Source organism: Macaca thibetana, chromosome 19 (assembly GCF_024542745.1).
Source record: "Macaca thibetana thibetana isolate TM-01 chromosome 19, ASM2454274v1, whole genome shotgun sequence".
In the NCBI taxonomy this organism is placed as follows: domain Eukaryota; kingdom Metazoa; phylum Chordata; class Mammalia; order Primates; family Cercopithecidae; genus Macaca; species Macaca thibetana.
This window is the reverse complement of record NC_065596.1, coordinates 11,285,492-11,302,655: the sequence shown is the minus strand read 5'-3', so window position 1 is coordinate 11,302,655 and position 17,164 is coordinate 11,285,492. Positions and strand designations below refer to the sequence as shown.

Here is a 17,164-nt window from a genome sequence, read left to right as displayed (position 1 = left end):
CCCCAAACAACCTAGGCACAGTCCAGCCTTAGAGCCTTTGCACTGGCTGTTCCCTCTGCCTTGAACACCCTTCCAGGAATTGCTTAGCTCCCTCTCTCTCCCCTTTTCCTTCAAGCCTTTGCTTACATTTCACCGTCTCAGGGAGGTTCCCCAACTACCCATTTCCCATTGCATCCCCTCCTCCTCTGGGTACTCCTATCTTCTGGATTCTTCTCCACCTTCCCCCATGACACTTCTTTCTCTTTGCTGGATGCCGCACGATTCAGTCATTTGCTACCATTGGCATTTCCCCCCTTGGAATATCTGCTCCCTGAGGGCAGGGACTCTGGCCTGTTTTGTCCATGGGTGAGCCCCTGAGGACTGAGAACAGCACCCTGCACACAGTAGGTACTCAGTAAGTGTTGGTGGAGCAGCTGAATGAATCTACATTATGTGTCTTTGGCAAGAACTTTTTTTTTTTTTTTTGAGATAGAGTCTTGCTCTATCACCTAGGCTGGAGTGCAGTGGTGTGATCTTGGCTCGCTGCAACCTCCACCTCCCAGGTTCAAGTGATTCTCCTGCCTCAGCCTCCCAAGTAGCTGGGACCACAGGTGCATGCCGCCACATGCAGCTAATTTTGTTTTTTGTAGAGATATGGGTCTTTCTATGTTGCCCAGGCTGGTCTCCCACTCCTGGCCTCAAGTGATCCTCCCATCTTGGCCTCCTAAATAGCTGGGACTACAGGTGTGCACCACCATGCCTTGCTAATGTTTTATTTTGTAGAGATGGAGTCTCACTGTGTTGCCCAGAGTGGTCTCAAACTACTGGCCTCAAACGATCCCTCTGCCCTGGCCTCTTAAAGCACTGAGATTACAGGTGTGAGCTGCCGTGCCCAGCCCCTACTTTTTTTCTTTTTTTTGAGACAGAGTTTCGCTCTTGTTGCCCAGACTGGAGTGCAATGGCACGATCTCGGCTCACCGCAACCTCTGCCTCCCAGGTTCAAGCAATTCTCCTGCCTCAGCCTCCCGAGTACCTGGGATTACAGGCATGCACCACCATGCCCGGCTAGTTTTGTATTTTTAGTAGAGACGGGCTTTCTCCATGTTGAGGCTGATCTCGAATTCCTGACCTCAGGTGATCTGCCCGCCTCGGCCTCCCAAAATGCTGGGATTACAGGCCTGAGTCACCGGGCCCGGCCTAGTCCCTACTTTTCAGGGACCTGCCCTGGGGCTTTGCCACCCTCATATTCCAGTTGGTTCCCATGGTGACATGCAAGCCACTGTCCCTAGCCCATATGTCCCCAGAGCGGCGAACAGCGCACCTGCTCCTCGCGCATGGCCTGTAGCTTCTTGGCCTTGCTCTGCCGGTAGTACTCCATGATCATCATGGCCGCGTAGATCTTCCCCACGGTGAGGTCCGTGGCTGGGGGCACACACAGGGCGAGCTCACCATGGGCAGGCCTCCTTAGGGCCCTTGTCCTGGGTCCCTGTGTATACCAGCCGGGGCCGACACTCTCCCCAGGCCTCCTCTTTCCCTCCCCCTCCATCTGTCCTGATGGATCGGATCCCAGGGCTGGGCTTGGCTCTTACACTTGTGAGGTGTGACCAGCAGGTCTAGCGTCTTCTGGGACAGGTTGGGCCAAATCGCCATCATCTCCTTCCGCAGCTCAGCGTCCATTTGCTGTTTGTCCGCTCCTCCTGCAATGGGGGTGCAGACAGACCCTGACTGTCTGCCTGGGTGTCAGCTGGACTCTGGGTCAGCTGCAAAGCCAGAGGCTCCTGAGAACGAGACCCCAATCTTTCTGGTCTCTGTGGGGTCTCCAGTTCCCTGAGGGCCTGGCCCAGAGGAGGCCCTGGCCAGTGCTGCTGCAATGACCTTGTGGGCTCTGGTTCTCGATGGGGCCAGGACCATGAAGCAGCTGTGCAGGAGACAGCCCAACATGGAGAACAGCTGGGCAACTTGGGTCCCAATCTTGTCTCCCAGTTATCAGCTGCGTGACTTAGGTTACTCTACCACTTAGTGCTTCAGTTTCTCCATCTGTGAAATGGAGACAATAGCAAGAGTACTTGCCTCACCTGGTTTTTTTTTTTTTTTTTTTTTTTTTTTTGAGATGGAGTTTCACTCTTGTTGCCCAGGCTGGAGTGCAATGGCACAATCTCAGTTCACTGCAACCTCTGCCTCCTGGGTTCAAGCGATTCTCCTGCCTCAGCCTCCCGAGTAGCTGGGATTACAGGTGTGCGCCACCATGCCTGACTAATTTTGTATTTTTACTAGAGACGGGGTTTCACCATGTTGGCCAGGCTCATCTCGAACTCCTGACCTCAGATGATCCACCCTCCTCAGCCTCCCAAAGTGCTGGGATTACAGGCATGAGCTACTGCGCCTGGTCTGTTTTTTCTTTTCTCTTTTTTTTTTTTTTTTTTTTTTTTTTAACAGTGTCTCTCTGTTAAAAAGATCACAGTGACGTGATCTTGGCTCACTGCACCCTCCACCTCCCAGGTTCAAGAGATTATCCTGCTTCAGCCTCCTGAGTAGGTGGGACTACAGGCGCGCACCACCATGCCCGGCTGTTACCTGGTTGTTTGATGATCAAAGCAATGTGCGTGCAGCCTTGGGACACTGTCTGCTGTAGGATTATTGTTGCAGTGACCCATCTGTCCAAGGCTGGGACGGACGCCCTGGAGCATCCCCAACAGAGGAGGTTTTGGTTTTGGTTTTATTTTGATTTTTGAGACAGGGTTTTGTTCTGTCGCCCAGGCTGGAGTGCCATGGCGCAATCATTGCTCACTGCAGTCTCGATCTCATGGGCTCAAGCGATCCTCCCACCTCAGCCTCCCAAAGTGCTAGAATTACAGATGAGAGCCACCGTGCGTGGCCCAGAGGAGATCTTTTCCCAAGTCTCCAATGCCATGGACGTGCCCTTGGCCTACAGCCAATCCCTGGTCCCTCACCCCAGTCATGGTGGTCACTAAAGCTCTCTGCCGGTGTTTCCTGGCCCTCCTACCTGAGTACAGGAGAGGGCTCCTCCTGTGGTTGGTAGGGCCATGTGATGAGTTCTTGCTAATAGAGTGTGCACCATGTAATGTGCCACTTTGGGGCCAGAGCATTTATTATTATTTTTGAGATGGAGTCTCGCTCTCACTCAGGCTGGAGTGCAATGGCACGATCTCGGCTCACTGCAACCTCCACCTCCCAGGTTCAAGAGATTCTCCCACCTCAGCCTCCCGAGTAGCTGGGATTACAGGCATCTGCCATCATGCCTGGCTATTTTTATATTTTTGTAGAGACAGGGTTTCACCATGTTGGCCAGGCTGGTCTCGAACTCCTGACCTCAGGTGATCTGCCTGCCTCAGCCTCCCAAAGTGCTGTGATTACAGGCATGAGCCACTGCACCCAGCTTATTAAAATTTTTTTTTTATCTATCTATCTATCATCGATCGATCGATTGATCGATTGACAGGGTCTTGCTCTGTTGCCCAGCCTATGGCACTATCCTTGTTCACCGAAGCCTCGAGCTCCTGGGTTCAGGCAATCCACCCACGTCAGCCTCTTGAGTAGATGGTTCTATGGGTGCGCTCTTTTTTTCTTTTTTTTTTTTTTTGAGACAGAGTCTTGCTCTGTCTTTCTCAGGCTTGAGTGCAGTGGCATGATCTTGGCTCACTGCAGCCTCTACCTCCCGGGTTCGAGCGATTCTCCTGTGTCAGCCTCCCGAGTAGCTGGGATTACAGGCATGTGCCACCACACCCAGCTAATTTTGTATTTTTAATAGAGATGGGATTTCACCATGTTGGCCAGGCTGGTCTCCAACTCCTGACCTCAGGTGATCCACCTGCCTCAGCCTTCCAAAGTGCTGGGATTACAGGAGTGATATACCACGCCTGGCCTCCTCAGCCTCTTGCATAGCTGAGACTACAAGAGTGTGCCACCACATTTGGCTAATCTTAATTTTTTTTTTTTTTGTCTTGCTATGTTGCCCAGGCTGGTCTTAAATTCCTGACTTCAAATGATCCTCGTGCCTCAGCCTCCCGAAGTTCTGGGATTCCAGGCATGAGCCACTGAATCTCTGTACCTGGCTCTTGACATCAACCTGTAACAGTTTTTCTTCCCTCATGGGGAGCAGCTGGAATTCGTGGCTATGTTTACTGTCTACTATAGCCAAGTGAGGTGCCCTCGGTCTCTGTGGCCCCTTCTCAGAGACAGAGAAAGAAGAAAACATGACATTTCCTATTAAAAGTTACTTTATCAGCCTGAGCAACATAGGGAGACCCTGTCTTTAAAAAAAAAAAAAAATTAGCTGGGTGTGATGGTGTGCACCTGTAGTCCCAGCTGCCTGGGAGGCTGAGGTGGGAGGATCACTTAGCCTGGGAGGTGCAGGCTGTAGTGAGCTGTGATTGTGCCACTGCACTCCAGCCTGCGAGACAGAGTGAGACCCTGTCTCAAAAAAAAAAAAAAAAGTTTCTCATGGAGAAAAAGAAAATGCCTGCTGTGGTAACTGAACTGAGTCCCACCCCAAATTCACATATTGAAGCTTTAACCTACAGTGTGACTATATTTGGAGATAGAGCCTTGAAGGACATAATGAAGGTTAAATGAGGTCCCTAGGACCCTAATCCAATATGGCTGGTGTCTCCCCATTTTTGAGAGACAGGGTTTGCTCTGTTGCCCAGGCTGGAGTGTGGTATGATCATAGCTCGCTGCAGCCTCCAACTCCTGGGCTCAAGTGATCCTCCTGCCTCAGTCTCCTGAGTAGCTGGGACTACAGGCACATACCATCATGCCTGGATAATGAAAATTAATTAATTAATTAATTATTTTTGGGACAGAATCTCACTCTATCGCCCAGGCTGGAGTGCAATGGCACGATCTTGGCTCACGGCAACCTCCGCCTCCCAGGTTCAAGTGATTCTCTTGCCTCGGCCTCCCAAGTAGCTGGGATTACAGGCACATGCCACTGTGCCTGGCTAATTTTTTGCATTTTTAGTAGAGATGGGGTTTCACCATGTTGGCCAGGCTAGTCTTCAACTCCTGACCTCAAGTGATCCGCCCCCCTCGGCCTCCCAAAATGCTGGGATTACAGGCGTGAGCCATCCCGCCTGGCTGAAAATGTTTCTTTTTTTGTAGTCCTGGGGTCTCATTATGTTGCCCAGGCTGATCTCAAACTTGTGGCCTCAAGCAGTCCTCCTGCCTTGGCCTCCCAAAGCACTGGGATTACAGGTGTGAGCCACTGCACCCAGCCTCAAGTACAGAATAATTATATTAACACTGGGACTATCAGGAATAGGAGGTGTCTCTGCAAGTGGGCAAGAGTCACCCACGAATGGTTCATGTTCCCAGGTGGGGCTGCCCAAGGCTGTCTCCCTCCCCGCTCTCATCCTCATGCCTTTGGTAAACATTCTCTGTGGCGGGGTCTGTCCTGTGCACTGCGGGGCATTCAGCACCATTCCCAACCTCCACACATAGTCTCTCTTCACCTTGCAATCCTAGAGTACTGTCCACGGATTCGTATGTGGGCAGCCCAGTGTAGAACGCCCTTGCTGTGAGCTCTCCGCAGAAGTTAGAATGTCACTGCGGGCTGCTATTTGGATATGCTAACTGGGCTTACGTTTAATATGCTAATTGATTCAGGCAGGTGGTTGGCTCTGCCCTCAATGCCTGGGGTCGGGGGCTTGCAAGAGGATAGGGACCAGCCTGGCCAACATGGTGAAACCCTGTCTCTAGTAAAAACACAAAAATTAGCTGGGCGTGGTGGCGCATACCTGTAATCCCAACTACTCGGGAGGCTGAGGCAGGAGAATTGCTTGAACCCGGGAGGCGGAGGCTGCAGTGGTGAGCTGAGATTGAGCCACTGCACTCCAGCCTGGGAAACAGAAAGAGACTCCATCTCAAAAAACAAAAACAAAACAAAACAAAAACAAAACCAGATTCTTCTGGGCAGAGAGAACAGGGGGTGGGTGGGAGAAACAGATGGACAGGGAAGAGAGAGAGAGACAGAGACAGAGAGAACGAGATGGACCTGCCCACTTTCTCCCAATCTCCAGCAATGAATGGTGGCACCACTTTCGAGAATCTGAAGAATGATTGAGGTTAATCTGTCCCCCCTTGCGGCCCCTTAACCTGCTGGAAAGGAAGCTCAGTGTGCTTAGAAAGTGAACTGAACTGTGAAAACAAAGCGTGTCATGCTCTCCTGAGACTCGCATCTGCTCAAAGGGCTGCCATTAGTACCACTCTTCCATTGCTGTCCCCACACCCTCCTGACCTTCTTTAACCCCGAGAGCCTGGCTCAGCTGTGGAACGCCAGAATGAGGCCTGGCACTCACTGAGGATAAGAGGTGGAGGGGCCCCTGGCTCAGAAATCTGGGGAATCGGCCGGGTGTGGTGACTCACGCCTGTAATCCCAGCACTTTGGGAGGCCAAGGCGGGAGGATCACGAGGTCAGGAGACTGAGACCATCCTGGCTAACACGGTGAAACCCCGTCTCTACTAAAAATACAAAAAATTAGCCGGGTGTGGTGGCGGGCGCCTGTAGTCCCAGCTACTCGGGAGGGTGAGGCAGGAGAAGGGCGTAAACCCGGGAGGCGGAGGTGAGATCAGGCCACTGCACTCCAGCCTGGGTGACAGAGCGAGACTCCGTCTCAAAAAAACAAAACAAAACACACACACACACAAAAGAAATCTGGGAAATCATTGTCTTCAGGGAACTCAGTGGCATCTGGGGTATAAGTAACAACTGCGACAGCCAAACGCAGGGACATCTCCGGGACTCTTTGAAACCCTCAGGAAGGGAATCCAGTAGGTGTCACACAGGCTGGACTTTCTGGGGTTCTGAGCAGTAAGGACTAGCTCAGCAGGCTGGTGTTGTCCAAACCCTGCACATTCCAGTGGAAGGACTGGTCCTTGACTTGCTCCTAGGAGGTGATCTGTAAGCCTTTGAAATGTCCTGCCTGAAAATAGTGTCTGTATTTAGCAAGGAGCCTTGGGCCACACTGTATAGTTCATTATTTTTTTTTTTTTGAGTCTCGCTGTGTCTCCCAGGCTGGAGTGCAGTGGCGCGATCTCGGCTCACTGCAAGCTCCGCCTCCCGGGTTCACGCCATATTCCTGCCTCAGCCTCCCGAGTAGCTGGGACTACAGGCGCCCGCCACCATGCCCAGCTAATTTTTTGTATTTTTAGTGGAGACGGGGTTTCACCGTGTTAGCCAGGATGGTCTCGATCTGCTGACCTTGTGATCCACCCGTCTTGGCCTCCCAAAGTGCTGGGATTACAAGCATGAGCCACCATGCCCGGCCTTTTTTTTTTTTTTTTTTTTTTTTTTAATGGAGTCTCGCTCTGTTGCTTAGGCTGGAGTGCTGTTGCGTGATCTCAGCTTACTGCAAACTGCAAACTCTGCCTCCCGGGTTCACACCATTCTCCTGCCTCAGCCTCCCAAGTAGCTGGGACTACAGGCTCCCACCACCACACCCAGCTAATTATTTTTGGATTTTTTAGTAGAGATGTGGTTTCACCATGTTAGCCACGATGGTCTCAATCTCCTGACCTCGTGATCCGCCCGCCTTGGCCTCCCAAAGTGCTGGAGTAACAGGCGTGAGCCACCCCGTGCCTGGCCTTTTTTTTTTTTTTTTTAAAAAAAAAAAAGAGATAGGGTCTCACTATGTTGCCCAGGCTGTTCTCAAACCCCTGGCCTCATACGATTATAGGTGTGAGTCACCGTACCTGGCCCATAGAGTTCATTCTATTTATTTATTTTGAGATGGAGTTTTTGCTCTGTTGCCCAGGCTGGAGTGCAATAGTGCGATCTCGGCTCACTGCAACCTCTGCCTCCTGGGTTCAAGTGATTTTCCTGCCTCAGCTTTCCGAGTAGCTGGGATTACAGGCGCCCACCACCACGCCTGGCTAATTTTCCATACAGTTAATTCTAACAATGTGATTTATAGTTGGGGTCTTGAGCCACATGGTATCAGTTTGACCTTTTGAGGGACTGGAGACTGAGTAACTATGGTCAGCCCTGCCTGCATGACAAACCCTCAATAAAATCCCTGCGGCACCAAGGCTCAGGTGAGCTTCCCTGGTTGGCAGTACAGTGACAACAGTGCGTGTTGTCACACATTGCAAGGAGAATTAAGTGTTATCTGCACAACTCCACTGGAGCAGACAACTGGAAGCTCATGCCTGGTGTCTCCTGGACCCTTCCCCAGATCCCCTTCCTTTGCACATTTTATGTTTTGGGATTTTGTTTGTTTGAGACAGAGTCTTGCTCTGTCACCCAGACTGGAGTGCAGTGGCACGATCTCGGCTTAATGTAGCTCTGTCTCCTGGGTTCAAGGGATGCTGGTGCCTCAGACTCTGGAGTAGCTGGGACTACAGGCATGAGCCACCGCACCCGACTAATTTTTTTTTTTTTTTTGATACAGAGTTTTGCTCTTGTCGCCCAGGCTGGGGTGCAATGGCGCAGTCTCAGCTCATTGCAACCTCCACCTCCCAGGTTAATGTGATTCTCCTGCCTCAGCCTCCTGAGTAGCTGGGATTACAGGGGTCTGGCACCATGCCTAATTTTTGTATTTTTGGTAGAGATGGGGTTTTGCCATGTTGGCCAGGGTGGTCTCAAACTTGTGACCTCAAGTGATCTGCCCAACTTGCCCTCCCAAAGTGCCAGGATTACAGGTGTGAACCACCACGCCTGGCCCTTTGCAGATTTTTTTTTTTTTTTCTAATAGAGTCTCACTCTATCCAGCCTGGAGTGCAGTGGCAGGATCTCGGCCCATTACAACCTCTGCCTCCCGGGTTCAAGTGATTCCCCTACCTTAGCCTTCCAAGTAGCTGGGATTACTGGCGCCAGCCACCATGCCTGGCTAATTTTTGTATTTTTAATAGAGACAGGGTTTCACCATGTTGGTCAGGCTGGTCTCGAACTGTGTGACATCAAGCAATCTGCCCATTTCACCCTCCCAAAGTGCTGGGATTACAGGCGTGAGCCACCGTGCCCGGCCCTTTGCAGATTTTAATCTGTATTCTTTCACTGCAATAAACTGTGAGTATAAAAACTTTTCTCAGTTCTGAGTTCTCCCAGGATATCACTGAACCTGTGGGTGGTTTTGGGACCCCTGAACACAGATCCTCAGAGTGCCACAGCAGCTGAGTTACGATGGCATTACATGCGAAGAGTGGGGGTGTTGTTAGACCCGTTGTACAGATGAAGGAACTGTGGTAGGCAGACTTCAAACCTGCCCTTCCGCCAAGATTCTGTTTATTCAAACACTAATCTAGGGATCACTGCCCAGGCTATGAAGGGACTTTGCAGATATAATTAAAATACCAGAGGCCCAGTGAGGTGGCTCATGCCTGTAATCCCAGCACTTTGGGAGGCTGAGGCGGGCAGATCACGAGGTCGGGAGATCGAGACCATCCTGCTAAAATGGTGAAACCCCGTCTCTACTAAAAATACAAAAAATTAGCCGGGCGTGGTGGCGCATGCCAGTAATACCAGCTACTTGGGAGGCTGAGGCAGAAGAATCGCTTGAACCTGGGAGGTGGAGGTTGCAGGGAGCCAAGATTGCACCACTACACTCTAGCCTGGGTGACAGTATGAGACTCCGTTTCAAAAAAAAAAAAATGCTGGGCACGGTGGCTCACGCCTGTAATCCTAGCACTTTGGGAGGCTGAGGTGGGTGGATCACCTGAGGTCAGGAATTCAAAACCAGCCTGGCCAACCTTGGGAAACCCTGTCTCTACTACAAATACAAAATACAAAAAGAATTAGCTGGGCGTGGTGGCAGGCACTTGTAATCTCAGCTACTCGGGAGGCTGAGGCAGGAGAATTGCTTGAACCTGGGAGGCAGAGGTTGCAGTGAACTGAGATTGCACCACTACACTCCAGCCTTGGCAACAAGAGCAAAACTCTGTCTCAAGAAAAAAAGTTAAAATATCAAGTCAGCTGACCTCAAAATACAGAGATGATCAGGGTAGGCCTGCCCCAATCAGGTGAGCCCTTGAAAAGCACAATATTCTCTCTGCTTGGTGGCAGATGGGGAAGTCGAAGAGAATGGGAGCACATGGACGATACATACACTTCCAGGAGCAAAAAGCTAAAAAGCCAGTGATAAAACAAGACCTCAGTCCTACAACCACAAGGACTTGAATTCTGCCAACACCTGAATGAACCTGGAAGTACATTCTCCCCCAGATCCTCCAGATAGGAGCCCAGCTTGGCTGACACCTTGATTTCAGCCTCGTGAGACCCTCAGCAGACAGCCCAGTACAGCTTCTTGGACTTCTGACCTACGGGACTGTGAACTGACAAATGGGTGTGTCTTAAGCTGCTATATCTGTGGTCATCACATAGCTCATTGCAGTCTTGACCTCCTGGTCCCCAGTGATCCTCCCACTCCAGCCTCCCAAGTAGCTGGGACTACAGGTGCCCATCACCACATCTGGCTAATTTAAACAGTTTCTATAGAGATGGGGTCTCTCTGTGTTGGCCAGGCTGGTCTTGAATCCTGGCCTCAAGTGATCCTCCTGCCTCGGCCTCCCAAAGTGCTGGGATTACAGGTGTGAGCCACTGCGCCCAACCTCCTTGTGCTCTCTTTACCTTCACTTTGTTCCTGGCACTAACAATATTCGTCCTCCACCCCTCCAGTCCCCCACCTTCCCTGCCACTTCCTCCTTGAGTCTTGCCATGTGGCCTTGGCTCTTCCTCCCTTCTTCCTCTCAAGACCCTGGAAGGAAAATGTGTCCCAAGGCTCAGTCTTTCTTCCTCCTGACTTCCCAGTGGTTTCAGCTGGGCTCAGCCCCTTCCTACCTGTTGGACTCTCCACCCGCTCTTCTCCCACCCGCTCCTTTTCTCTGGTCCCGTTTGTTTTTCTTTTCCTTCTTTCTTTCTTTTTTTTTTTGAGACAGAGTCTTGCTCTGTCCCCTAGGCTGGAGTGCAATGGTTTGATCTCAGCTCACCACAACCTCTGCCTCCTGGGTTCAAGCCATTCTTGTCCTCAGCTTCCCAAGTTGCTGGGATTATAGGTGTGCACCACCACGCCTGGCTAATTTTTGTACTTTTAGTGGAGATGGAGTCTTGCCATGTTGGCCAGGCTGGTCTCGAACTCCTGGCCTCAAGTGATCCACCTTCCTCGGCCTCCCAAAGTGCTGGGATTACAGGTGTGAGCCTCAGGTCCCCATTTCTTCTGGTGATTGTGCGCCTCTCTCTCTGCCCTGCTGTCCTTAATCAGCTGCCACGTCACATCACATCCCCTTTCAGGCCTCTGAAATGCACTCCAGACAGGGGACCCCTGACCCCTCCGCCAAAGCTGCCCTGGTCAAAGTGACCATAATGACCAGTCACTTGCGATCCTCATTATCCTTGGCCTCTGGGCAGTGTCTGACGTGGCTGGTCCCCTTCCTCCTGAAGCCGCCCTTCTAAGCATAGAAACTGCCTCCAGGAGCTCACACTGCCCTGGTCTCTGCCCGCCTCCCTGGCCTCCCCTTCTTCTTTCCCCCTAATGATGGAGAGTGAGCCCTGAGCTAGGTCTTTGGGGGAATCTCTCAGTTTTATTTATTTATTTATTTATTTATTTGAGACAGAGTCTTGCTCTGTCACCCAGGCTAAAGTGCAATGATGTGATCTCGGCTTACTGCAACCTCTGCCTCCCAGGTTCAAGTGATTCTCCTGCCTCAGCCTCCTGAGTAAGTGGGATTACATATGCCTGCCACCACACCTGGCTAATTTTTGTATTTTTAGTAGAGACGGGGTTTTACCATGTTGGCCAGGCTGATCTTGAACTCCCGACCTCAAAGGATCCACCCACCTCGGCCTCCCAAAGTGCTCAGATTACAGGCATGAACCACTGTCCCTGGCCTCAACAAAATCCTGAGATTACAGGTGTGAGCCACCATGTCCAGCCTTCTCAGCACTTTTTTTGGTTTTTTTTTGAGATGGAGTCTCACTCTGTCACCCAGACTGGAGTGCAGTGGCGTGATCTCGACTCACTGCAAGCTCCGCCTCCCGGGTTCACACCATTGTCCTGCCTCAGCCTCCCGAGTAGCTGGGACTACAGGCGCCTGCTACCACGCCCAGCTAATTTTTTTGTATTTTTAGTAGAGACGGGGTTTCACCATGTTAGCCAGGATAGTCTCGATCTGCTGACCTTGTGATCTGCCCGTCTTGGCCTCCCAAAGTGCTGGGATTACAGGTGTGAGTCACCATGCCCGGCCTTTTTTTTTTTTGAGACACAGTCTTGCTCTGTCACCCAGGCTGAAGTGCAGTGGCGCAATCTCGGCTCACTGCAACCTCCACCTCTCAGATTCAAGCAATTTCTCCTGCCTCGGCCTCCTGAGTAGTTAGGACTACCGGCGTGTGCCACTATACCTGGCTAATTTTTTGTATTTTTAGTAGATACGGGGTTTCACCATGTTAGCCAGGATGGTCTCCATCTCTTGACCTTGTGATCCGCCTGCCTTGGCCTCCCAAGGTGCTGGGATTACAGGCATGAGCCACCGTGCCTGGCCTCAGCGTTTTTTTTTTTTTTTGAGACAGAGTCTTGCTCTGTCACCCAGCCTGGAGTTCAGTGGTGCGATCTTGGCTCACTGCAACCTCTGTCTCCCAGGTTCAAGTGATTCTCCTGCCTCAGCCTTCAGAGTAGCTGGGGTTACAGGTGCCCACCATGACACCCGGAATTTTTATATTTTTGGTAGAGATGTGGTTTCACCATGTTGGCTAGGCTGGTCTTGAACTCCTGACCTCGTGATCCACCCACCTTGGCCTCCCAAAGTCCTGGGATTACAGGTGTGAGTCACCGCGCCCAGCCCCTTCTCAGCTTAAAAATTTTTTTTTTCTTTTTCTTTTTGTTGTTTTGAGCCAGGATCTCGCTCTGTCGCCCAGGCTGGAGGGCAGTGGTGCAATCATGACTCACTGCAGCCTCAAACTCCTGGCTTCAAGCAATCGTCTCACCTCTGTCTCCTGAGTAGCTGGGACCACAGGCATATGCCACCATGTCCAGTTAATTAATTTAATTTTATTTTTGAGACAGAGTCTTGCTCTGTCTCCCAGGCTGTAGTGCAGTGGGGTGATCTCGGCTCACTGCAACTTCCGCCTCCCTGGTTCAATCGATTCTTCTGTCTCAGCCTCCCGAGTAGCTGGGACTACAGTACCCACCACCAGATCTGGCTAAATTTTGTATTTTTAGTAGAGACGGGGGTTTCACCATATTGGCCAGGCTGACCTCAACTGATCCATCCACCTTGACCTCCCAAAGTGCTGAGATTACAGGCGTGAACCACCATGCCCGGCCTACCCCTAGTTCTAAGCTACTGTCCTGTCTCCACTCGGATGATATCAGCAGCCCTGACCCTGGCCTCCTTCCGCTCTCTCATCCCCTCAGTGGCCGGAGGGAACCTGTTCAAATGTGAGTTGGGTCAGGCTCCTCCTCTGTTCTGAACCTGTGTGGCACGCCCTCACTCAGAAGGTGAGTCAGTTCAATACCCCTGGTGTCCCCTGTTCACCCCCGTGTCAGGGCCTTTGCCAGTCCTTCTGCCTGGAGCACCTTCCCCCCAGGGATCCACGAGACACTGCCCCACCTCCTCAGTGGCGGCCTCCCCGTCCACCTAAAATGTAAGCTGCTGGGTTCCCCATGCTTGGACGGGTCTCTGGCACATTGAAGGGGTGCACTAAATATCTGCAAATGGGCCAGGTGTGGTGACTCATGCCTGTAATACCAACATTTTGGGAGACCGAGGTGGGAGGACTGCTTGAGCCCAGGAGTTTCAGACCAGCCTGGGCAACCTGATGAAACCTCATCTCTATAAAAAATATAAAAGATTAGGTTGGGCACAGTGGCTCATGCCTGTCATCCAGCACTTTGCGAGGTCGAGACGGGCGGATCACGGGGTCAGAAAATCGAGACCATCCTGGCTAACACGGTGAAACCCTGTCTCTACTAAAAATACAAAAAATTAGCCGGGCATGGTGGCAGGCGCCTGTAGTCCCAGCTACTTGGGAGGCTGAGGTAGGAGAATGGCATGAACCCGGGAGGCGGAGTTTGCAGTGAGCCGAGATCGCACCACTGCACTCCAGCCTGGGCAACAGAGCGAAACTCCGTCTCAAAAAAAAAAAAAAAAAAAAAAAAAAAAAAATCAGGCTGGGCACAGTGGCTTACGCCTGTCATCCAGCACTTTGGGAGGTCGAGGCAGGTGGATCACTTGAGGTCAGGAGTTCGAGACCAGCCTGGCCAATATGGTGAAACCCTGTCTCTACCCAAAATATAAAAAATTAGCTGGGTGTGGCGGTATGTACCTATAATCCCAGCTACTTGGGAGGCTGAGGCAGGAGAATCACTTGAACCCAGGAGGTGGAGGTAGCAACGAGCCAAGATGGCACCATCGCACTTCAGCCTGGGTGACAGAGGGAAACCGTCACCAAAAAAAAAAAAAAAAAAAAAAATTAGCTGAGTGTGGTGGTGTGTGCCTGTAGCCCCAGCTACTGGGGAGGCTGAGGTGGAAGGATCACTTGAGCCTGGGAGGTCAAGGTTGCAGTGACTTGCAATCATGTCACTGCATTGTAGCCTGGGCAACAGAGCAAGACTCTGTCTCAAAAAAAAACAAAACAAAAAAACCCAAAAAAAAAACCAAACCAAAAACCCCAAAAAACGCTGTGGAACGACTGAATGGAAGAGTGAATGAAAATCCGGGCGGTGACAGCAGCTCCTCTAGTTTGGGGCAGGGAGGGAGATCCCCAGTTCCACCCTGTCCCGCCTGTCTGCACCCGCCCCTGTCCCTTCCTTACCCTTGGCAATCTTGATGTCCAGGGCTGTGCGGATCAGAGCCATGAGGGTGGAATTGAAGTGGACGGTGTTGTCATCTGCGACGGGCAGGTCCATCCGCAGAAGCCGCTACAGAAAACCCAAGGCAATCACAGTCATTCCCAGGCATCTCTCCTGGGTCTCCCGTGAGCCACGCCCACCCCTACCCAGGGAGTCTCAGGAAGAACTCTGAAGGCTGCAGTGGCTGAGGTGACCCTTACTCAGGTTACCTGTCCCAGTACTCTGTTTCTCTTGGTGGCCCGTGGGGAGGGCACAAAAGGCTCTCCTGTATTTCTGGTCCCCTGCCCTCTCCTTTTTCCCCCCACCTGCTTGACCTGAGAGCTGGCATTTCCAGGGTTAGCCTCAATCCTTGCCCCACCCCCGCCCCGCCCCAGAGTTCTTCTGGACGGCCCTGTTTCGGTCTGACCCCAAAGAAAAAGAGCACAAGCTGGATTTGAGCAGCGCGTGCAACAGCCAAGGTTGAGGGAGCCAGAACCACAGCCGCTGGTGGGGGGCGCCGCCGGCTCCCCATCCCCAACCCCTGGCTTGGCCCAGACCAGGACAGACCAGATGGGCACAGACCACATCATTCCTCTGAGAAGCAGCAGGCAGGCAGCCCCCCACCGACGGGGCAGGCCCCTCGCAGGCATGCAGCAAGGCTATGACACAGAACAGCACAGACAGGGGTGCATGCAGACGGAATCTCGAGACTCATTCATAGCTCCGTGGGAAGTGTATCTCAGGGACATGTCCGGATCTTGGCTCTCTGTGCAGTGGCAGGGGGAAGGGGTGAGGGGCATTCCCTTCCAGCCCAGGGAAGAAAAGATTCCCCATGTCCCAGGCAGGGGCTCTGTCCACCATGCTTGGTGGCATGGGAGGGGATGCTGGGCTGGTGCGCACCAGCCCAGGCTGAGGTGGCACAGAGAAGGGGGGTGAGGGTGACTTGGGTGGTGATTCAGACACATGTGGGCCGGAAACACAGGGCTGAAGATGGGGAGGGGTATGGTAAATCCAGAGCAGGACAGTAGAGGGGACACTGGGGGCAGGGTGGGGAAGGAGGTGGGAAATAGAGAAACACACACAGACTGGGTCACTGTGCACAGTTGTGCAGGTTGTATACTGCACAAAGGGCTCCCGTCTTGGAAATGATAGATGTATGTACTTATTTATTTATTAAAATATTTTTTCTTTTTGTAGAGATGGGGTCTTGCTATGTTGCCCAGGCTAATCGTGAACTGGGCTCAAGTGACCCTCCCATTTCAGCCTCCCAAAGCACTAGGATTACAGGCATGAGCCACCACACCCGGCCCCTGATTTGTGTATTAAATATAACAGCTTCTCAGCTGATAGAAAAAAAGTGTCTTGTTCTCACCACATTGGTGAATTGCAACCATTTTCCAACAGACATGTTCTGTGGAAAGGGTGCCTTTTTCAAATTTGCACAAAGTTGTCTTATGGACCCATGGTGGCCTGCACAAAGACCGGGACAGGAAGGGCTTTCTGTCCCTCTCTTGCACATGCGCACACATTCATCTAAGCAGAGACTGAGAGAAGCGACTTGAGGAAAACTGTGTGTATGGGGGTGGGGTGGGGCGGAGCGACAGGTGCCAGGACAGGCGCATTGTCTGAGATGCTGGTGGGACAACCGTGTCCCCGGCTTTGATTGAGAAGTGAGGGGAGACATATAGGTTAGGTGAGGAGGGGTACACAGAGGAAGGAAAGGAATGAGGTGGGGAGGTGGCAACATGGGGCGGGTACAAATAGCATTGATGGATGGGGACACAGGGAAGATCAAGGTGGATGGGAGAATAGGATGATGGGGTAATATTTTTTGGGCGGGGAGAATCTTTAGGGGTCATCCCTGAACTTCTTGTGGATGAGTGGAGGGAACAGAGCATCTGTCCTTGGGCGCCAAGGGAGATTCCAGGACAGGGATCTGGAGGGGTGGCCCGGCCCAGCCGCTTGGCGGCAGGACGCTTGCTCTCTCAGCCAGCATGCACCACCCCCCGTCGGCCATGGTGCCTGCCCGCCCCAGGCCCCGCCAAGGCAGCGTGCATGGCCTGCATCAGTGTGCCACCGTCCAGGGGTCCAGCTGCGGCCGCCTGCCCACTCTGGAACAATGGAGAGGCATGTTGGGGTGTCTTGGGGGGGATTAGGGACGGGGGCTGGGGACAAAACTCCAGGGGAGGGAAGGAAGGGGAAGAGAGGTTCTTGGTGCTTCTTGGAAGGTCTCGAATCCCCCAAGGCCCTAGGTCAGAGATCAGCTTCAGGTATGCGTGGCAGGGGCGGGGACCTGGGGGCTAGAGGCACAAAAGATGGGACCAGGACTTCCCCTGCTTTTGGGGGCTAAAGCCCCTTTCTGCAAGGCGCCTGCCCCAGCCTGGGCATGGGGGCCGCTCTGGGTGGGC

General features: G+C 52.3%; 3 protein-coding genes across 8 annotated transcripts in view; 1 reads left to right on the top strand and 2 right to left on the bottom strand.

Moving 5' to 3' along the window:
* YJU2B (YJU2 splicing factor homolog B) overlaps nucleotides 1-17,164 on the top strand; it is a 595,535-nt gene that overhangs the window by 34,817 nt on the left and 543,554 nt on the right. The gene's annotated exons all lie outside the window — the stretch shown is intronic.
* Nucleotides 1-17,164, bottom strand: part of CACNA1A (calcium voltage-gated channel subunit alpha1 A) — a 307,593-nt gene that overhangs the window by 6,795 nt on the left and 283,634 nt on the right. For all 6 annotated transcript variants that reach the window (XM_050769983.1, XM_050769982.1, XM_050769981.1 and 3 more), the window contains exons 38-40: nucleotides 14,741-14,846; nucleotides 1,569-1,676; nucleotides 1,301-1,401 (exon numbers count right to left, since the gene is read on the bottom strand). In XM_050769983.1, the coding sequence (XP_050625940.1) occupies nucleotides 1,301-1,401; nucleotides 1,569-1,676; nucleotides 14,741-14,846 (315 nt within the window). The remainder of the gene's footprint in view (nucleotides 1-1,300; nucleotides 1,402-1,568; nucleotides 1,677-14,740; nucleotides 14,847-17,164) is intronic.
* The window catches only part of STX10 (syntaxin 10), a 121,616-nt gene that overhangs the window by 67,459 nt on the left and 36,993 nt on the right, over nucleotides 1-17,164 (bottom strand). The gene's annotated exons all lie outside the window — the stretch shown is intronic.